The sequence below is a fragment of the Xiphophorus couchianus genome, chromosome 13, assembly GCF_001444195.1.
Source record: "Xiphophorus couchianus chromosome 13, X_couchianus-1.0, whole genome shotgun sequence".
Classification (NCBI taxonomy): Eukaryota; Metazoa; Chordata; class Actinopteri; order Cyprinodontiformes; family Poeciliidae; genus Xiphophorus; species Xiphophorus couchianus.
This window is the reverse complement of record NC_040240.1, coordinates 26177291-26200390: the sequence shown is the minus strand read 5'-3', so window position 1 is coordinate 26200390 and position 23100 is coordinate 26177291. Positions and strand designations below refer to the sequence as shown.

General features: G+C 41.9%; 1 protein-coding gene across 1 annotated transcript in view; it reads right to left on the bottom strand.

The window, feature by feature from the left end:
• Window positions 1–22545, bottom strand: part of LOC114156291 (uncharacterized) — a 46838-nt gene extending 24293 nt beyond the window's left edge. Inside the window, exons 1-14 of the mRNA XM_028036644.1 lie at window positions 22185–22545; window positions 21717–21894; window positions 21313–21372; window positions 19658–19939; window positions 17191–17505; window positions 16288–16320; window positions 16037–16153; window positions 15863–15966; window positions 9327–9342; window positions 8247–8345; window positions 7843–7902; window positions 6747–7028; window positions 3758–4072; window positions 620–872 (exon numbers count right to left, since the gene is read on the bottom strand). Coding sequence (XP_027892445.1) covers window positions 620–872; window positions 3758–4072; window positions 6747–7028; window positions 7843–7902; window positions 8247–8345; window positions 9327–9342; window positions 15863–15966; window positions 16037–16153; window positions 16288–16320; window positions 17191–17505; window positions 19658–19939; window positions 21313–21372; window positions 21717–21768 — 1988 coding nt within the window. The 5' untranslated portion in view covers window positions 21769–21894; window positions 22185–22545. The remainder of the gene's footprint in view (window positions 1–619; window positions 873–3757; window positions 4073–6746; window positions 7029–7842; window positions 7903–8246; window positions 8346–9326; window positions 9343–15862; window positions 15967–16036; window positions 16154–16287; window positions 16321–17190; window positions 17506–19657; window positions 19940–21312; window positions 21373–21716; window positions 21895–22184) is intronic.
• Window positions 22546–23100: the final 555 nt, after the last annotated feature.

The following is a 23100-nucleotide window of genomic DNA, read 5'->3' as shown; positions in this document are numbered from 1 at the left end:
ATCAGAGACAAAAAATAACATTCAAGTTTAAAGCGCTCAGCAAAAAGCAGACTTGCCCCATCGCCCACTCACTAAAGTCACCAGGTGAGCAACAGGTGATCCACAATCACTACCAACCCCACGCTGACCCACCACAATCATCGTTACGCAACAGGAAGACCAGACTGCAGGGTGGATACGTGGGAATTTGGGTACCAAAAACTGAAAGCAGTGCCAAACTAAATATTGAAAATAACTTACACAAATGTACACTGATATTAAACTATTGGTTCCAGAGAGCTAACTCCTTTTGGTAGGATCCTAATGACCAAAATGGAAACTTTATCAAGATTTATTTACCCCAAAAAGTATCAAGAACATAATAAAATGAAGCTTTAACTTCATCTGGAGAAGGAAACATCACTGTTCTATCAAAAGAAGAAATGCAGTTAAAAGTTATGAAGATGGAGGAATTAAAGCAAGAGATTTTGAAACAATGAATGATGCTTTAAAACTAAAATGGCTGCTATCTAAGAAGTAATCAGATCTGGTTTGATGTCCCATCCCTGGTATGTAGGGAAATTGGAGGCCTGGATTTCCTGTTGAGATTTTACTTCTTTCTGAAGGACTTGAGAATTTTCACCCGTCGCAGTTTTCCTTTTCGTCTGATGAAGTCTGGTTTCTCGCCAGTTGCAGGTATGTCACTGGATATTTTTTTTCATTAGATATGTTCTGATCATTTATTTGACTGTCTGGGTTACAGTTGTGTTGTTGTGGAGAGGAGGGATGGAGCGAAAGTGAGGAGGCGCCGTCTGTCCTCTCCGGTGAAGCATGGCTGCGGAAAGCGGCAGATCCTGCAGCGTTTCCGTCCGACGCGCCTCCTCTTTCTGCTGCTGGAAGTGGGGAGACGCAGTGGATTGTGGGATTAATATTCTGCTCCAACTGTTACCAGCAGATAATCACAGCAACCAAAGCTGTCAGCAAATCGGAAGATGATCAAAAACAAGAAGTTCAGCAGATCAGCGGACGAGGCTTTAGCCTTCACAGCACCAATACTCATTTACAACAGTTCAGAAATTATTACTTTTAAAGCAAATATGAAGTGAGAAATGGTTTATTTTCATTTTATAGTTTTTATTTATTTTTTATTTAGCCTTAATTTATGATAAATATGTATTATACCTTTAATTACTAGTGATCTTTAACAATAATCAGTATTTTAGAGCCGACACGTCTTCAAGCTTTGGTCCATCTTCATCGTCTCCTCCTCATCATCCACAGGTTGTTCAAACCGTCTGCTCCGTTGTCCTCACCGATCTCAACTTTGCTAATGATGTTAAAAGCAACTTTACTGCTAGATTTGCTGCAGATTTGACCTTTTGACCTACAGATGAGGAGGTGAGGACCTACCGTGCCAATTACAGTAAACGCGGATGAAAACCATGCTCAGCAGAACAAGAACAAGAAGCCCAATAGACAGAAATACGATGCTGAAATGTTGCGAAGTCAGACCGCCTGCAGGACGAATGAATTTTGGACCTGGCAGCAATGGACAAACATCAAATATATTAAGATTTACAGAATCAGCTCATATTCCTAAAACTATTTTTTGTATAGACTAACGCTGTGGTCATCAACTCAGTCACACCTTCTGTGGTTACTCCAAAAAACGCCTTCGAATCTGCAGGGAAAACAGGAAGAGAAAAGATTCAAGCTAATCCATAATGTTTAGGTTTAAGGTCAAATATTTCAGATTCGTTATTACTTTAAGCAAACAGAGAAACTGATGGTTTAGAATGAAAGGATCTAAAAACTAAAATAAAGTTAAACCAAATGGAGAAAAGACAGGTGGGATGGTTGGACGCAGGGCCGACCCAAGGCATAAGCAAACTAAGCAGCCGCTTAGGGCCCCAGCTCCACCAAGGGGCCCCTCAGTGTAGTTGATTTTTTTTTTTTAGCAATAATTTCTATGTCATTATAATAACAAAACCACACAATTTCATCATGAAGTGATTTGTTTTTACAATAATATATATTTGATGATGAATGTAGAAATCTTTATCTTATGCAAAAAAAAAAATAATAAATTGCTCTTAGGGCCCCCTGGTGGCCGCGGTAGGTACCGCACGCTTCGCCGGTACCGAGCTGCCGAGCAGAACATCCAAAGGTCCAGAGGTCCGGTCAGAAGTTAAGTCAGTAAAACTACAGTATGTCTCAGAAAAGGACTGATCCTTCAGGGAGGGAGGAAAGAAAGAGGAAGAATAGAAAAAGCCAAGATAAAGGTTTTAATGAGCCTTGCTAATGAAATGTAAAAGATTAGTAAAGCTGCTAACAGAACATTAGCTTGATAGCAACCTGGACCGGTCCAGTTCAGCAGTAAACATTTATGCTAGAGTTTAAACTTTAAATGAGTTGATTCTCATGGTGGCTCTGGATATTTCTGAGCTATTTTGGCTTCAAACCATCTTTAATAAGAATAATTAAAACTTGTCAATGTTTGACATTGTTAGCTAAATGTTTGTCCGTCAGGCTACAAGCTGCTACATGATGAGCTGCTCTATGTTGTTTGCTGCTGAGCAAAATCATTTAGTGGCTAAAACATTATTTTTACATCAACTTCTAAGTTATGAGAAACGTCTGTTAAAATCATTTGAAGGCTCAGAATCAGTCCGGTACCGGTACCGGTCCATATTCTCAGGGGAGAAAGTCTCACCTGGTGTAAATTACATTTCAGCTGTTGGAGTAACGCTTAAGAGAAATGAATTTAATCAAAGAATGTCATGAATATGTGTAGAGCTGCACCGATTGCAGTTTTCTGGCCGATCCCTGGTTACCGATCTTTAAAAGCCTGACCTGCTGATTTAGATTTTGGCTGATATGAATATTTTTTTCTCTGAAATGTTGCTAAATGTAGCAAGAAAGTCACTGAGTTGGTAACAATGAGGTGAATATTGTTAGCTGTAAACGTTCAGACCTGGTGGGTCGGTCTGTCAGTCAAACGTCTCACTGCAGAGCAGAAGAGGACAGAGATGATTTATAAACTTTTGCTGATGAAGATAAGATCAGCTTCACATGTAAGTATCGGCCAATCACGATGCCTCAAAATTAAGGAAATCGGCTCCCAGAAATCCACTGGCCAATAAATGTATCCTATATTATACATGCATAGGATATAATGTAAACAGCACCATAAGAGATGCAATAAGTTCATAGCAGGTGTGTGAATGATCTAAAATTCTAACTGTTGATTCCAGCCGGTCCACATTGTCAGCAGAACTAGAGGGCCCCAAAACCACATTTGCCTTAGGGCCCCATGGAGGCTTGGGCCGGCCCTGGTTGGACAGCTTGGTGGTAGGACGGATTGATGGTAGTACGGATTGATGGTAGGAGGGTTGGATATTTGGATGGTAGGATAGTTTGATGGTAGGATGGTTTAATGGTAGGATGGTTTGATGGTAGGAGGGTTGGATATTTGGATGGTAGGATAGTTTGATGGTAGGATAGTTTGATGGTAGGATGGTTTGATGGTAGGATGGTTTGATGGTTGGGGGAATGGAAGTGAAATCTGATGGGAATTTAACTGAGCCATTTTGATATTTTTGTATCTTTAGTTTTCATTCGTTTTTTGTGAAAAACATTTCAAATGATTGCAGCTCCTACCAATAAAGCTCATCACCGCATCCACAAGAGGAGTTTGTGTCCAAATGTGGACATTAGCAGAAACACGTCAGCTTGGACAGTTCATGTCCAACAGACCAGATGTTTGATGGAAACTGACCTGAACACACCACACCAGCATCCTCTTTGTGTCCGCAGTAGGAGTTTTCCTGGACACCCGGACAGAACCACAGGTTCTGCTCGTTCCCGGTGCAGTTCAGCTCTTCTAGGTGAATCGGTCCGCTCCCTGGAGGGAACAATCCATTCTGACCCGTCACCCTGAGAGCGATCCCACAGTCGAGCTGGTCACAAACCACGTCGCCATTATTCAGGTCCCATCTGTCGTCACACACCGTGCCCCATTTTCCGTCCTTCCAGACCTCCACCCGCCCGGCGCACTGATCCTCATGTCCCTTCAGCCGAACAGAGTGATGACCTGAAGACAACATGACCAGGATGTTAAAGCAGGAAGTTCACATATGAAAACATGCTAATAATTTCATTAATTATTCTTTTAACGAATCATGTTGAGTGAAATCTGTCCTGAGGACGTATCAGCGCCTGTTTGGAGGACTGATGAGACGGAGACGTTTGTAAAGACAATGAAAGATCACCACGTTCTGATTCTGTTACAGGTCATGTCCCACTGCTGAGATTTAAACCAGATGAGTGAAAAAGTGACACGCGGAGTCCTGACTGACAATATGGGATTTTACTTCCATTGATGTCAGCTAAGCATCAACATGATGAGGAACAGTTAGCCCTGTGGCCTCGGTGGGTGGAAGCTGTCCACACCTGTCCAGGATGTCTCCAGGTGGTTCCAGAGGGTCATGGCTGCAGAAAGGACTGTTCCACCTTCAAACGCTCTGTCATGCACTTAATTTTCCTATTAACTAAAAAAATAGCAGTTTGTGATACGCCAAAACTCATAATTGCTTCAAAAAATATACATCTTTTGTTATATTTTTCATCCATGGAGGTCGCCTTGTTTTAACTGATGGACGATGCGGTTTGCTCCATTCTGCGCTGTAATGTACAGAGTAAACACAAGAAGGCTAACTTCTTAGAGTTTATCATGTGGTGTTTGACTGGTGTAATTTTAAATAATGCCACATGGTGTCACTGTTGGCTGTAACAAAAATAAAAAAACAAAAAGTCAATCTGGATTGCTTCCCACAGGAAAAAACAAGAGCACAGTCTGAGGGCGTATGCTCATCTGACACAACACTGAATCCAAACAACTTCTGAAGGATCAACATTTGTGTCCTCAACATTTATCTCCAGAAGTCTTTGAATCATTTGTACAAGCAAAACTGACAAAGGTTCCAATAGGTGATCGTTACCTTAATGAGCTAAAAATAAAATGCCGTGTTGAAGGTTTTTATCCACAAAGCGCCTAAACCCCACATCAGACTGACAGCGTTGGAAGCTAACGGAGCTCTGTGGCATTAATACTGGTGGCACTACTGCTGCCCCAGACGAAGGCCAGACCCGGAGACTGGACACAGAGCTAGAGAAGTACTTACTGGACCACACAGTCCGACCAGGTGAGTCTCATTCATTGTTTCATTATGAACCTGAAGGCAGCAGCAGCTGATACAGACAACTCTTCCTCTTCCTCTGTTTGCTCCTCCTCATCATCACCTCGTTATTTCTAGTTCTGATCGGTTTCAATTCGCTCCGGTTCAATTTGAAAAGACTTAATAATATTAGTCATCACTGTTTTGACAGGGGGAGCCAGGCAGTTGGACCGTTACACGTCATTTACCCAAAATGCATTGCAGCGGGAACAAGATGGTGACATTCCTGTGACAATGTTTGGGAGGAGGGGAGGGGGGGGGGGGGGGGGGGGGTGCCCGCTTCGTAGGTATTGAGTCTGGTGCTGTTGTTCGGGGGGGGGGGGGAGTGGTGCGCCGCAGTACTCCGATGTTGTTTTGTTACTCATTCTGCTGCAAGTTGGCGGCTCAATTTTGACGCGCAAGACGTAACCGGTAAAATCCGGTTTAGGATTTTCAAAATAAAAGATCCGGAAGTAGTTCATCATTTCTTGCGCGGCCCAGTACCAATTGGTCCACGGACCGCCCGGTGGTTGGGGACCACTGGCGTAGGGGATAGCGCGACCAACGTTTGGAGGCCTTGAGTCCTCGACGCGGCCGTCGGGGGTTCGACTCCCGGACCCGGTGATGTTTGCCGCATGTCTCCCCCCTCTCCTTCCCCCTTTCCTGTCAGCCTACTTTCATATAAGCGACACTAGAGCCACAAAAGACCCTGGAGGGGAGAAAAAAAACATTTTTATAAAAACTAAACAGCGCAAAGTATTCTTACTGTATTGCTTTACATCTACAATAAAGTCTATTGTTGCAACTAATTGTGGATCCCTTTAAAGCAGGGGCGTCAAACTCCAGGCCTCCAGTCGCTGTCCTGCAGCTTTTAGTTGTGCCACAGGTACAAAACCCTGGAATGAAACGGCTTCATCACCTCCTCCTTGTGTAGCTCAGGTCTCAGAGCCTTAATGACCTAATTATTCTGTTCAGGTGCTGCAGCAGAGGCTCATCTAACAGTTGCAGGACTCCGGGCCTACAGGACTGGAGTTTGAACCTTTAAAGCTTTAAAGCAGGGGTGCCCAAAGTCGGTCCTCGAGGGCCGCCATCCTGCATGTTTTAGTTCTCTCCCTGGTACCAACAACCTTTTCAGCATGTCAATGTTCTTCTTAGGCCTCTAATGAGCCATCATTTGATCCAGGGAGAGAACTAAAACATGCTGGATGCCGGCCCTTGAGGACCGACTTTGGGCACCCCTGCTTTAAAGGTTTAAAGCTTTAAAGGTTTTGTGCTTTAAACCGTTAAAGCACAAAACCTGTGCTTTAACGGTTTTGTAGCCTTTATTTGAAAGTGGTCAGACAGGAAAGTGGGAACTGAGAGAGGAGGAAGACGAGCACCAAAGGCAATCAGGCCAAGACTTGAACCTGTGCGGCCGCATCGAGGGCTAAGGCCTCCCTAGGTGGGTTGTGCTTTACCCCTGCACCACCACAGCATCCCAATCTTCCTCATTTTAAGATCATTTGAAACAAAACAAATTCTTTTTTTTTTGAAGAATGAGGAAAGTCTTACCACAGACCACTTCTGTGGTGATGATGCAGTCTGCCATCTCTACCTGTAAGCACTTCTGCAGACGCCAATCCCGGAAAAGACACTGCTGGTAGCACTTGATGTTGGGAGGTGGCGTGGTTTTATTCACAGCATAAACTCTTCCACATTTAAGGTCCTGGCAGACCTGGTCAGCCAGAGTGTCTAAAAAATCCGGTGGGAGTGGAACCGCCTCCCCACTCCTGTCTCCAGGCATCCTGAGAGTCCACCTGCATGTGCTGCCGAGGTGATGAACATAAGGGTCGTCTGAGGGCACAGAGGGTCACAGAGCAGAGGATGAGGAGCAGGATGAAAACTGAAAATACTCAAACATCAACCACTGAGGAACAAATCTGGACCAGAAATCTGCAGCAACCTGAAGGATTTTAGAAACAGAGAACAGAGCGTCATCAGCGTAGCATGATAAACAGATGATGATGTTAAACAGTCTCAGCAGAGCTGCAGGACATCTTAGTAAACTTCTGAAAAAGCCAAAGACGTTTCCTGTGGAGCTTTTTCAGAGTATTTTTGAATAGAATTTGAATTGAATTATTAAAAGCAGCAGAAAAGCTTGTGATGCTTGTACTCAAAACTTCTGCTCTCAAACTTTTCTCCTTCCGCTCAAAACTGGTTTCTGCTGGGATTAAATCTCCGCTTGCAAACGTCTTTGCTCTGAATCATTTTCTGCTCTCACTCGGAACAGAAAAGTACCGTCGCCTGGCAACCTCAGCCTTCTGATGTACATTTAAAACCATTAACAGAAAATTTATCTATAAACCTATCCATCATGCACACTACTATTTCCTGTTGTCATTTTAGCAATTGGTAACATCCTGTTAATCATGGGTAATGCAAAAAAAAAAAAAAAGTTTCCATTCCAGCTCTGCAAAACACAGTCAAAAGAAACTTCATCCTAGCACAACAACTTTTTATTGAAAAAGGTCTTAGTCTGGCCTGAATAGTCTTTAGTAACAATCCGCTCTGAATACATGATTAACGTGATTCACATGATTGACATCAACCACTGGAACCGGAACAGCAGAAGTCCAGTGGAAAAGCTGCAGACCAATGTTTTACTCACAGTCAAACTCTTCAGGCGTCTCTGTTGTCAGAGGGTCTGGAGTGAAAACATCAAGAAGAACTGAAACAATAAAAAGGGAGATTTGTTTTTTAATTTCAGAGCAGCGTGGAGCAATAAGCTCCAGAAACACCCAGAACATTTAAACCAGGAGCAACACGCTGAGCTTCATCGTTCAGTTTGTGGTCGGAGGGAAACTATCAGAGCGATCTGACCTTAAAATATCTTTATTTTTGTTCTTTAAACCAAACCTGAACAGAGATAAAATATTGTGAGGAAATTTTACCCTGAATAAAACAGATTCCAAATGAACTTTGAAGCTCAAAGTAATATCTTCATGTTGGAGAAAACAGCTGCAGTCCTGCAGTTTGCAGCTCTGCCTTCCAGCGTGTGAATGTGAGGTTTACCTGGAGAGAGCGAGCTCAGCTGGAGGATCCAGAGGAGCTGAAGCAGCTTCATGTTGGTCACAGCGAGGAGATGATCCTCCACATCAACTTCTTCTTCTTCTTCTCAGACTGAACTCTGCATCGCAGCAGGAAGTGACACATCAGAGGCTCCACTCTCTTCTTCTGCTTTCAAAATCAGCTGGACATGAAAAATTAAATTATTGGCAGCATGAAGGAAACTTTACTGTGAATATTCAGGTTTAATAGCCATAAGCCATTAGTTTCACCGTAAGAGCTGGGAATGTATGCATAAGAAATACCGCAAAATAAAATCCTTAAGCCTAGTCTGACCGTTTAGCTAATTAAAAAATAACATTTATAACTTGAACGGTTACAATCTAAAGATACATTCTTATTTTAACATATAATCAAACAGATGCACAGTTTTAGTAAAATAATGCTTAAAACCTGAACTTCCTAACATCTTACCCAAACCGTGTGCTTCTAGAAAACGGGCTGCTAGCAACACGAAACATTTTAGCTCCAACTTGTCCTCGGGCTTTTGGCTGCCGTTAAGCTGTCTTTGTGTTAACAGTTACACCGGAAGTTTCCCCTTCACAATAAAAGCATCGAACAGAAAGCTAACCCTAGTTAAAACTAAAATGCAACATGCACAAAAAGGGATACAAGCAAATAAAGCAATTAATTAATTTATGGTTATTTACAATCCCACCCGTATTATGAGTGATTGGTTTGTACAATAACGACAATAAATAATGTTAAGAAAAGTAATGCAGAGGTTCGGTTTCCTAGCAACAAAAGAAGTTTTTGTACAAGACGCTATAACCGATAAGCTGCTAGAGCGTTGGCCTCCGTTACCGTCTCTGTTCTCCGAGTCAAAGCTTTTCCTTTGACTTTCCTCTCCGGACGCCAGGTGGCGCTCGGTGGGCGGTGGATTTCCGGGTCAGGTTTTTAGGTGTTGGCGGTTCTTGGAAGTCAAGGCTGTTAAAACGATCCACAGTCAGGGTTCTGCTTTTGAATAAAGTCTTAATTAAGCCTGTTGGCTCTGCACTGAGTGACAGTTTGTATTAATTACATCACCATGAACAGGCTTTACCTGCATTGGAAATCACGTGACTATCATACCACACATGAATAGAATAGAATAGAATTCAACTTTATTGTCATTGCACTGTCACAAGTACAAGCAACGAGATGTAGTTTGCATCTATACAGAAGTGCTCTACGAGATATAAATATTTATTTACAGATGTACAAGACTATGTATGTATGGACTATAAGGGGTTATAGCAAGAGATATAGATATTGTGTATAAATATAAATATGGGAGCTATATGCACAGATTATACAGAATATACAAGAATGTTAGGGAATGGATTATATATGTATATAATATAATACAAGATAAATAATGGCAGATAAAATTTACAGGTTGTATGTGTGTGTGAAGAAAACAGTCTGTGATGTGTGTGTGTGTGTGTGTGCGTGTGTGTGTGTGTGTGAGGATAGTCCATGTGTTATTGTTGTATGAGAGGATAGGGGAGTACAGTCCTTATAGTTTATGTTTTATGTCAGGAGGCGTTCAAAAGCGTGACAGCTGTGGGAAAGAAGCTGTTCCGGTGCCTGGTGGTTCTGGTCCGTAGGCTTCTGTAGCGCCTCCCAGAGGGCAGGAGGGAAAAGAGTGTGTGTGCTGGGTGAGTGGAGTCCTTTGTGAATTTCCTGGCCCTTTTCAAACAACGCTTCCTGTAGATGTCCTTGATGGCAGGGAGCGTTGCCCCGGCGATATACTGGGCAGTTTTCACCACCCTCTGCAGCGCCTGCCGGTCGGAGACAGAGCAGTTCCCGTACCAAGCTGTAATACAGTTGGTGAGGATGCTCTCAATGGTGCAGCGGTAGAAGTTCGTGAGGATCTCTGAGGACAGGTGGTTCTTCCTCAGGGTCCTCATGAAGAAGAGGCGCTGATGCGCCTTCTTAATGAGTTTGGAGCAGCTGGTCGTCCAAGTCAGGTCCTCGGAGATGTGGACTCCCAGGAACTTAAAGGTGTCCACACGCTCCACCACTGTCCCCTTAATGTGGATGGGTGGATGTGGGTCAGCGTTCCTCCTGAAGTCCACGATAAGCTCCTTGGTCTTCTCGGTGTTCAGCTGCAGGTTGTTTTTGTCGCACCACTCAGCCAGACGGTCTACCTCCTCCCTGTAAGCGGCCTCGTCATTATCTCTGATGAGGCCGATCACCGTGGTGTCGTCTGCAAACTTGATGATGGCGTTAGAGCCGTGGACAGGTCTGCAGTCGTAGGTGAAGAGGGAGTAGAGGAAGGGACTCATCACACAGCCTTGTGGTACTCCGGTGTTTATGATGATGGTGGATGAGAAGTGGTTGTCCAGCCGGACATGTTGAGGTCGACTGGTCAGGAAGTCGAGCAACCAGTTACACATGAGTGGACTGATGCCGAGGTCTGTGAGTTTGGTAAGGAGTTGTGATGGGATGACAGTGTTGAATGCTGAACTAAATGCAATGCTTTGAATTCAGTCAGGAATATCGGTGATTTGGAAAATAAACAATCTGAAAAACGGATCCAATGTTTAATTATTAATGTTATCAATTGTCAACACAATGACCAAGTCCAAAGCTACTCATTTCACAATTGAGTAAAAGGTTTTAATAAAAAATAGCATCGGTTGCCATGTCTTGAGTCTATTTTTTATTCAGGTTGCAACTCATTGGATTTCTGATTCTTTCTAAAATAAATTTTTTCAGGTGACCCCAAACTCTAGATCTGTACCTTTTTAACAAATGCAGGTGAGCAGGAGATAGTTTTGCAGTGAGATGGAAGAAGCCTCCCTTAGGTGATGGAACAACACCGGAGATGATTGAGAGGCCTGAAATTTTATAATATGTTGTTCGGTCACGGTTTGGTTTGGAGGTGGGAGGGTGTCAGAGTCTGCCGCTTCAGTTAGCGCTAGCCAATAGGGACACGTCTCACATCGTTCTGTGGTGATTTGAGTTTTGTATGCGTTTTCCAGTTAATTTTGTCCCCGTTTCTCCTTGTCCCCACCTGTCTCCTTGTCCCCAGCTGTCTCCTGGTTCCCTGATTAGTCCCTTGTGTATTTAACCCACCTGTGTCACCTGCTCCCCGCCGATCCTTGTTGTGGTTTTATGTCAGTGTCCCTGTTAGTTTCTTCTTCTCGCGTCACCTGTGCTTCCTGGTTTTATCTGTCTGAGATCTTCATTAAAACTCACTTCTGAACAAAACCTGGGTCTGACCGAGTCCATCCACACCTCACCACCTACACCCATCATTTCATGACACATTTGTCTTGAAAGAAGCCTCCCTTAAACATAAGGGATGACGTTCATGTTTCCAGTAATCAAAACTCTTGAGTTTAACCATGAAGAGGAAGCATCAAAACCAGAGAGAATCGCAACCAAAGATTTCTGACATGCACAAATAACTTTGTTTTACATATAACTTTTTTCACTTCATGAGACAAAATGAGCGATTTTGATCTAAAAAAAAAAAAAAAAAAAAAGCTTTTTTTTTTAAACAAAACTTTTGTTTAATTAAAATTCATTACAATTCCAAAAGTTATGACCACAATTTATTTTTTTGAATTGAGATTAGTTTTTGTTTGAATGACTGCGAAACAAATTTACCCCCATGCACACCATTCGCCTCTACTAAAGGGGCCACTAATAACATAATACATTAGATCAGCTTCATTACAACACATCTTCCGTCTTTTAGCTGCCATTAAGCTGCATTGGGTTCTTTGCGCGTCATATCCGCTTGGCTAAAATGCGGCTTCTTGCTTCGCTTTGAGTTACCATGGCAGCTAGAAAAGACAAAGTCTTATTTCAGACACAAATAAAACAATACTATGAACATTGCTGTCTTCCTAATATAATGGGCTTTTAAGTTTTCATGGATTTCCAAACGATCCTGAATTAAGAAGATGGTGACTTGTAAATATCCGTTGCTACCAGTTAAAGCTAACGCTGCACAGCAAAGTTTACAGCCTTCACTTCACTCCGGATCAACTTCTTCAGCCTAAAGCAGAAGGTAAAGGAGCCTCCTGTGTTATTTCCATGGAATCACTTCTGTATTCAGCCTGAAAGAGTTTATGGGAACCAGAGAGCAGACCAGAACCAGACAGCCGAGCTACTGACCCGCCTGTACACACTGCTGTAAACACCGTCCTGCTTCACAAGAAACATGCTAAACTAATAAAACTAAGTAACACGGAGACCTTAAGGAACACGGCCATATTTTTCTAAACGCAACAACTTTGAACCTGAACAGTCAGCTGACCTCTGACACCAGAGCTGCTCTACTGTTAAGCTATGGGCTCGTTGTGTTTCCTCTCTGCGGAAGCAAAAAGCCCGAACCGTAAAATCCCCGTTACTTGGCCTCTGTTCAACACAACGACAATAAATAAGGTAAAAACATTGTCCTTTAGAACAGATTCAAATGTTTAGGACTTAAATGGCACATTTTGATGAGAAAAATGTCCGAGAATATTGCGAGATAAGCTAAAGCTAATGTTAGCCACAAAGTTTAAAGACAGTAAAACTCGCCTTAGTATCAGTGAACGTATAATGAGGCGAACATCTTAAAACTTTTCTCCAGCTTATTGTTGGAGCTTCGGGTCGATGTTCATCATTAATTGTTACCTTGGACAAGCACCGAGTGTAAAATGACATTTTCAATAGACTGGAAGCAAGTTCTCAGGAGAGAGATTCAAGTTTAATGTTGAAAATTGTGGTTTTTGTAAAACTCAGTTGGAAACAACTAAACATTTGTTTTACGAATGTAAAGAAATATTAAACGTATGGGATCAACTTCGAAACTTTCTGTCTTCTAGAACAATAAATGTTGATTTTATTTCCTTACAAAACATTAAATTCGGTTTATCTATCACAGAAAAAAAATTGGAATTTTTAGTCAACGTTCTAATGATTATAACCAAATATTATATCCATAAATGTCGCTATGCAAAATGCTGCCTCTCAATCTCTGCTGTAAAAAATGATCTTTCCTTTTTAAAAAATGTCTGAGAAAGATGCAGAATTTAAACGCAATTAAAATGTTTGAGTTAATGGAAGAATTTAAGTTAGTAGTCTCCTCTGATTAAGTTATTTTATTTTATAATTAATTTTTATTATTATTATTTTATTTTTCTTTTTTTTCATTATTTTAATACTTTGTTTTAGCCTTGCATCTAATTGGTTTTGTTAACAACAGGAGTTGTGATATTAGTTTCTTTTGTAATGTCTGTTATTGACGTGTTGTTTAAGGTTGTTGTTATTTTTGTATCTGCAATAAAAAAAATAAAATAAAATAAAAAACTTGGGTGTACTTGCCCCCACCTGGTAAAAAAAATAATTAAAAAAAGACCGGAAGCGACCGAGCCACTTAACACCAAACGCGGAAACTGACGTGCAAAGATCCCAAACCGGAAGTTGTCTCTACAGAACAAAAGTATCATACCGGAAGTTAACCATAGCTAAAACTATTAGGCAAAAAAGACCAAAAGCGGGATACAAGCAAATAAAAGTATTAATCGAAGGTTATTTACATCATTTCAAGTAATAAAAAGGAAGAAAACCACAGACACAAGATGTAGTGACTATTTGTCCAAAAACTCAAACTCAAAATTCCAAAACTTAAAACTTAAACGTGATCAAAACAAAAACTGAATTCAATTCAAATAGTCACTGATGCACCAGGGGTTCTGGCTTACACAGTCCAAAAGATCAAAAAGGGTCAAAATGCAGTTTCTTTGTTTTATTTCACTGATCAGACAAAACAGGTTACAGGTTTCACAGGATTCTGCTACTGCTCTTATTCTGATTCCTGCACCGGTTCTTTTACTGATTGACTGACAACTGATGACAAACTGACTGACTGAGACTGAGACTGGTAAAAAAAAACAACAAAAAAAACCATATGACCACCTACGTGCATAATGATCTACCTAAGACCTACCTATTTATACCATGAAACACCCACTTCCCAAACTGAAATTAATTAACTAATTAAGTGAATCAGTAGCCAAACACCTATTCTAAATAACAAATTAAACAAAAATTCTAATTATAAATCAGCTAGAAAATAAGCAAAAAATACAAATAAACTAAATCTAAATTCTAAGATTTAACTAAAAATTGAGAAATAGTTCCTACACAAGAAACTGCAGGAACATTTGCAGAATTTATGAGATTAAATCTGTTTAAAACATTCAGTAATGTGTGTATTAACGCCAGTCCGTTTTTGGACTGAAGGACGAGTGTTTCAGGAACCTCCGCCAGGATATCAGGAGGGATTTTCTGAAAGACTTGGTCTGATTGAGGGTCAGTTCCTTCTCTATGGAAACGAGACACGGCGAAGCGCTAAGCTGCTAATAACGCTAAAGTGACAGCAAAGCTGATTTCAGACACGAATGCTGTGTTGGTAATGACGTCCTGGCCATTGGTCAGCATTGAGCCTCCTGTTAGCGCTGTGTGCTAGCTGCTAGCTGCCTCCTGGAGGATACAACTGTTCTGCATGCTTTGGATATAATTATTAGTTTTTGCTGATTTTGTCTTGGGGAACAAAAATGATCCAAATGCATTCGGCGACGTCCTTCGTTTAATGCATTCATATTGTGGTAGCATTAATATGTGAATAGTTATCTGACATGCATGGGCTGTAGTTAAACTACGCTCCATATTGTAGCTAGTTGGTGTGGATGCAGAGGGAGTAAATCCAGTCACACCATCACTGCCATGCCTTCATGTGAATGCGCGGTTCTGCAGGTTCTGCTGCTCTGGGTCAGACTCTGGCTCCAATATGTAGAAAGTTTCTCTGCCGGTAGATAATCGCTGCTACCGAACTACAGAAATGGCCGAAGGGGGTGGAGTGGAACCTGGAGGGTGGAAATGTCTCCTTCACATTTAAAAAACCCAGTTTCTGTAAAACGCCTCAGAACAGGAGAAACGAGGAATTCAGACCGAAGCATCGCAGTTCTACTGTCTACAGAGCAGAAGGGAAGGATTTCAAGCTCCATGCTCACTTTAAACGACAGCTGCTCTGAGTCTCCCTGATTTGTCATCATCATGTAGGACAGGGTGTCAAACTCCAGTCCTCGAGGGCCGCAGTCCTGCAACTTTTAGACATGCCTCTGCTGCACCACCTGAACAGAATAATTAGGTCATTAAGGCTCTGGAGAACTGATCTACACAAGGAGGTGATGAAGCCGTTTCATTCCAGGGTTTTGTACCTGTGGCTCATCTAAAACCTGCAGGTCAGCGACTGGAGGCCTGGAGTTTGACTCCTGTGATGTAGAACAACAGAGAGGAATGTTAGCATGGCGGTGGATCTGCTGTTGGTCATGTGACGTCATCTCCGCTGACCTTTATTTATTTAATTATGGCATCAATGCTGGTGACACACAGCATAATACATTTTACAATATTTTAGATATTAGAATTATATTTTGAATAAATATGAAGTGAGAAGTGGTTTATTTTTGTTTTAATGTTTTTATTCATTGTTAAACTAGACTTTATGATTAATATTTATTCCACATTACTTGTAATCTATAAATCAGAATTTTACAATCGATGCTTCTTCAAGCTTTGGTCCATTTTTGTTTCCACTTCGTCGACCACAGAGTCACGTTCATCAGGTTCTTCAAACCAACGGCTCTGCTGGCCTCACCTTTGCAAACGTTAGAACCAACTTTACTGCTGGATTTAGAGCAGGTGTTTTTCCCTACAGATGTTTACCAGGTGAGGAGACGAGGACCTACCGTGGCAGTGGCAGAAAAGGCAGCAGAGAACCAGGTTCAGGATGGTCAGACCAAGCACTGCAATAGACAGAAATATGATGCAGAGATGTTCTGGAGAAGGGGCGGCTGCAGGAGGAGCTGGGAGCAACAGACAGACATCAGATATATTCAGAGATTCACAGATACAGCTGATATTCTTAAAAATTCAATTAGTCTCTTTTTCTTTTTAAATAATAAAAAATTTAACCCCATGCTTGTCAACTCAGTCGCACCTGCTGTGGTGACTCCGAAGGACGCCTTAGATACTGCAGGAAAAACAGGCAGAGAAAAGTTTCAAGTTAATCTGTAACGTTTAGATTTAAATTCAAGGATTTTCTTCAAAGTTCAGATTCTTTATTACTTTAAAGAAACAGAAACTGAAATAAGGCCTCGTCCTCCCTGCAGGCTTTAATGCTCAATCTGATTTTCTTTGTGGCCGTTCACACAAAGAAAATCGACTTGGCTGTGACCTCCCGTGAGCTGCAAACGACCTGAAAGTGTCCCGCATGCGCAGTAGAGGGCGCAATAACGTCACTCAGAGAGCAAGCGCAGTGTTCTGCCAGCTGCCATAACAGAAGAAGTGCTCAGTGTTTGTGGAAGTAAACATAGATGCTAACGGTGGAGCTTAGCTTACAGTGTTGAAGTCGATGTCCGACCGGAGCAGCACATCAACAACTTGATCTTCATTACGGTTCGCCACGGTGGTTGTTTCCTTTTTCCCGCTTGCGCGTATCAGGACGCGGAATAGCGACGTTTGTCGAGTATCAAAGACGTTGGGTTGGATGGGGTTGGATGGGGTTGGATGGGGTTGGATGAATGCCACCTGCCCGTACAGACGGGTTCCATTTGAAAAGATCCGATATGTATCGGATTCAGGACCACATATCCAAGTGGCCTGCGTCGCATTGGAAAAAATCGGATCCGTCATGAAAAGATCAGGAACAGGACGCGTTGAGGTAAAATAAATAAATAAATCGGATGTGGGTCACTTCAGGCTGCAGTGTGAATATAACCTAAGCAGGGTTCTACAGAAAACTCAACTTAAGAAGCGTTTGTGTCCAAATGTGGACATTAGCAGAAACACGTCAGCTTGGACAGTTCATGTCCAACAGACCAGATGTTTGATGGAAACTGACCTGAACACACCACACCAGCATCCTCTTTGTGTCCGCAGTCGGAGTTTTCCTGGACACCCGGACAGAACCACAGGTTCTGCTCGTTCCCGGTGCAGTTCAGCTCGTCTAGGTGAATCGGTCCGCTCCCTGGAGGGAACAATCCATTCTGACCCGTCACCTTTAGAGCGGTCCCACAGCCCAGCTGGGCGCAAACCACGTTGGCTTCTCTCAGGTCAAATCTGTCGTCACACACCGTGCCCCACATCCTGTCCTTCCAGACCTCCACCCGCCCGGCGCACTGACCCTTAGCTCCCTCCAGCCGAACGGACTGATGACCTGGAGACAAAATGACCAGGATGTTAAAAGTTCACACCTGAAAACAACCCAATGATTTCACTGAAAAGTGGGAGACTAGTAAGATAATCTTTATTAGTGTCCCATAGGAGAAATTTCTCTTGGAAGGAGGGGCAAAAACTGCAATACAACAATAAAATAAATAAATACATAAAAACAAAAATGCATAAAAGCACAAATATGAGATCAGCAGTACCATTTCCACTCGCATACAATACATCCTCTGCATGCTACTGTTGATCATCATCTGGACCTCCTGTTGCTCGGTCCAGTCTGCCATTTACCAGGGTAATGGACAGTGGTACAAACGAGTGTTTCAGACGGTTATATTAGCACAGGGGAACCGGAACCTGCTCCCAGAGTTCATAAGAACATATTCTGATGCCATGTGACCCATCAGACAACAAGCTCTGAGCTTGCCTGATGCTCAAACAGCTGCTGTGGAGAAGATAAATCCGGAGTGTTTACTTGCCATCTTCACCAGGCTTTGAACCAGTTGAGGGTGTGTGTGTGTGTGTGTGTGTGTGTTTATAGCCATGAAGATGTGTGTGTGCTCTGTACACAAGTCTGTGGCCACTGCACCAGCCCCCCCAGTGAGGCATGTCACCATACATTATGCTGGGGGATTAATTGTCCCAGAAATGACAAACGATAATATTGTCATTTTGAGACCATTGTCACATGATGCAGTCCTGGCGGTTGGCCAAGTCATACACACCACACCACACACACACCACTGCAACTCAGTGATGGTCAACAGGACGGTCCAGAAACAAGCAGACCTGCATCGGTGCATTTTAGGTGCAGTTGGTTATATTGTTTAGGTGCTACTGTTTTAAAACATAGCAAGTTCACAGGTCACCGGGTTCACCGGGTTCACCACCTTTCCTTTATACATCCTAATTGACAGGAAGCAGAGCGGCTGCTGCTCTGCCTGTCGCCTCCATAAATACATCTGAATGTAAATTAGTATAAATACCTTGTTTAAGAAGCAATAAGATTTTTGATAATGTTTGAATTCTAGAGTGTATATAATCCTTTGAGAAATGTTTGTTACCTTGTGGGTGTGTCACTGTAGCGGCCATCTTGGAACCCTGCCAAGAAGGAGACCCGCCTCAAACCCAGCGCTTTTATGGAAGGAGCATTGATGGCTGGAGTTTGATTGGCTGGGGTAAATTGAGAAGGCGGGGATAACCAGTATATGGGTGGACTGCTGGCTGTAGCAGAGACTGACTGACGGGGAAGCTGCCATTTTGAACTGTGCTATGATGCTGGAGGCCTAATAAACCAGCTTTGATTGTTGTACAGCCAGGTTTGCTGATTTTTCCCCCTTCCACACCTCTCAGTGTAACATACCTGGAAGTTTGTAGCAGTATAAGTATTTATAATAATAATAATTAGATATTTTATTTCTAAGTTGCTTTCAGGGCACAAAGGTCACCTCACAAAAATCAAACTAATACATTTTAAAGAAACAAACTCCAAATGAATCCTAAAGATCTCAGAGCAGCAGAGCGTTCAGCCGGGATTTAAACGTTTCTTCTGAATCCAGGAATCATGAGCAGAAGTTACATTTACAGAGTCCAGATGATTTCTGTCCATAAGGCGCATTCACAAAGCGGGCGGCTCCACTGGAGGACGGCTGCAGCTGGACCTGGACCGGTACCGGTACCTGCTTTAAGTTCTGCTCAGAGCTCCAGGATGATCAGTCTGGATGAATCTAAACGATCAGAAACCAGCAGATCAATCTGATCTCTGATCAATGGCTCCATGTTCTCCATCAGAGCCAAAGCTCCTCAGGTAGCAGCTCACCTTGATGCAGCTACTGATATACCTGGGATTGTCTCCACACCTGATCACCTGATCAATAATCAAACTGTTTGATCAGCCCTGGTTTCTCTCTAGTGAGAATAAATAGATGCATTCAGACGATGAGTTTCATCTTTATGAGACACAAACTGAGCAACATGATTATTTACATTGAGGTTTTCACATCCTGTATTTTCTTTATTTTGTGTTAGCTTATTGTCTGAGGATAAATGTGGTTCAGTTTCATGGTTTAAACACTAAAATATTAAAGTCATTTCAAACAACACAAATGTATTATGTTCTTGCAGAATCAGGAAAGTCTCACCACAGACCACTTCCATGGCCACGATGCATCCTGCCGTCAACGTCTTTAAGCAGCTCTTCAGGTGCCAGTCCCGGAGCAGACAGTCATGGAAGCACTTGCTATTGACAGGCGATGTGGTTTTCTTCACAGTATGAACTTTTCCACATTTAAGGTCCTTGCAGACCTGCTTAGTCAGAATGTCTAAATAATCCGGTGAGACTGGAACTGGCCTCCTCGTGCGGTCTCCAGGCATCCTGAGAGTCCACCTGCATGTAGCGTTGAGGTGATGAACATAAGGGTCGTCTGAGGGCACAGAGGGTCACAGAGCAGAGGATGAGGAGCAGGATGAAAACAGAAAATACTCAAACATCAACCACTGAGGAACAAATCTGGACCAGAAATCTGCAGCAACCTGAAGGATTTTAGAAACGTATAACTTCTGGGAACTTTGTAAGTGACAGCCATCTTGGTAGGCAGTTGCTATGGAGTTGCTACAATGACAATAAACAAGCCACAAGCTTAGAATGAGCTCTCACCTAGTTCTGACATAAGTACATTAGAACTATTACTCAATTATCATTTTCAATGATCTCTGTGTAATACTAAGAAAAATATCAGTGATACTAGCTGTAGTACTTACTGCTGAACTAGCTAGGACATGTAGCTACATGACAGACAGGCAGATAAAATATACTTTATTGATCCCCAAGGGGAATTTGCTTATTCCTTAAAGTACTCAATTTAATGTCCATCCTTTCATTTTCTAACACTTTGACCCTACTGGGGTCAGGAGGAGGGTCACCTGGAGGTCACCAGTCTATCGCAGGGCAACACAGAGACAGACAGGAAAAACAACCATGCACACACACACACACATACCTAGGGAGAATTTAGAGACCAATTAACCTGACAGTCATGTTTTGGACTGTGGAAGGAAGCCGGAGAACCGGAGAGAACCCACCATGCACAGGGAGAACATGCAGAAAGACTCCGGGCCGGGAATCAAACCCAGGACCTTTATGCTGCAAGGCAACAGCTCTACCAACTGCGCCACTGTGCAGCCCCATCTAATGTATTAAATATTAATAATACAAATATAACCATAGGAGATAATGTTTACAATACTCACATATATATATATTTACCTAAGAGTGATGAAATGAAATGAAATTTATTCGAACATGATACAAATATAAAAATAAAATAGTGCACAGTAACAAGAAGTGCATAAAAAAAGAAGAGAAAATACAGATTTTTTGTTTCAGTTAACATATCATGCTCAAAATGGGGTAGGAAGAAGTGAGAACTTATAAACTCCTACCCCCTAAACACTTGAAACTTTAGAGTCCTACTGTCATTAAAAAAATCAAAATCAAAATCAAAATGGCAGTCAGAAGTAACAGTTACTAATATTTACCCATACATTTTCCCATTTTATGCTGGTTTGTCTTTCTAAACCCTTACACCAAGTTGCTATCTGCAATACACACCTTATTGCTTTCTGTCACCCATATGTGTATCTATTGAAAATTACCTCCTGATGAGATAATTCAATATGACTGAGTATAAATAACAAGCATGCACATGCATGCCTCTTCACCACCAAACCTGATGGCAGAGGCGGCCCTAGCCTGCTTGGCGCCCTGAGCCAACAACCCCACCAATGTTTTACTCACAGTCAAACTCTTCAGGCGTCTCTGTTGTCAGAGGGTCTGGAGTGAAAACATCAAGAAGAACTGAAACAATAAAAAGGGAGATTTGTTTTTTAATTTCAGAGCAGCGTGGAGCAATAAGCTCCAGAAACACCCAGAACATTTAAACCAGGAGCAACACGCTGAGCTTCATCGTTCAGTTTGTGGTCGGAGGGAAACTATCAGAGCGATCTGACCTTAAAATATCTTTATTTTTGTTCTTTAAACCAAACCTGAACAGAGATAAAATATTGTGAGGAAATTTTACCCTGAATAAAACAGATTCCAAATGAACTTTGAAGCTCAAAGTAATATCTTCATGTTGGAGAAAACAGCTGCAGTCCTGCAGTTTGCAGCTCTGCCTTCCAGCGTGTGAATGTGAGGTTTACCTGGAGAGAGCGAGCTCAGCTGGAGGATCCAGAGGAGCTGAAGCAGCTTCATGTTGGTCACAGCGAGGAGATGATCCTCCACATCAACTTCTTCTTCTTCTTCTCAGACTGAACTCTGCATCGCAGCAGGAAGTGACACATCAGAGGCTCCACTCTCTTCTTCTGCTTTCAAAATCAGCTGGACATGAAAAATTAAATTATTGGCAGCATGAAGGAAACTTTACTGTGAATATTCAGGTTTAATAGCCATAAGCCATTAGTTTCACCGTAAGAGCTGGGAATGTATGCATAAGAAATACCGCAAAATAAAATCCTTAAGCCTAGTCTGACCGTTTAGCTAATTAAAAAATAACATTTATAACTTGAACGGTTACAATCTAAAGATACATTCTTATTTTAACATATAATCAAACAGATGCACAGTTTTAGTAAAATAATGCTTAAAACCTGAACTTCCTAACATCTTACCCAAACCGTGTGCTTCTAGAAAACGGGCTGCTAGCAACACGAAACATTTTAGCTCCAACTTGTCCTCGGGCTTTTGGCTGCCGTTAAGCTGTCTTTGTGTTAACAGTTACACCGGAAGTTTCCCCTTCACAATAAAAGCATCGAACAGAAAGCTAACCCTAGTTAAAACTAAAATGCAACATGCACAAAAAGGGATACAAGCAAATAAAGCAATTAATTAATTTATGGTTATTTACAATCCCACCCGTATTATGAGTGATTGGTTTGTACAATAACGACAATAAATAATGTTAAGAAAAGTAATGCAGAGGTTCGGTTTCCTAGCAACAAAAGAAGTTTTTGTACAAGACGCTATAACCGATAAGCTGCTAGAGCGTTGGCCTCCGTTACCGTCTCTGTTCTCCGAGTCAAAGCTTTTCCTTTGACTTTCCTCTCCGGACGCCAGGTGGCGCTCGGTGGGCGGTGGATTTCCGGGTCAGGTTTTTAGGTGTTGGCGGTTCAGCCATGTCCAAAGCTATGGAAGACCAAAACTGACAAAAATAAAAGCAGAAATCTATATTTTTTGATTATCCTTTTCCTTACACATGCATCTTCATCAGAAATGTATGTGTTGTTCTTTTTAATTTTTCCTTATTCATACATTTCTGCCAAAAAATTATATTTTCTTTTGTGTTTTTCTTAAACAAGCATTTCTATCAGGAAATTGTTGGATAAATTGTATTTTTAGTAATTATCAAATATTCGTTGTATCATGTAGCCTTGTAGTTACATTTAGATAATGTTTACTTATATGCTTTTATTCTTTTAGTCTTAGTATAAGTAATGTTTCTGTGTGTTAAATAACTTTGATTCCTTCCTAAAGGAATCCCTGGGAAATAGAGGTGTTAGTTGTTCCCAGCTGAGTTTTACAACCCTG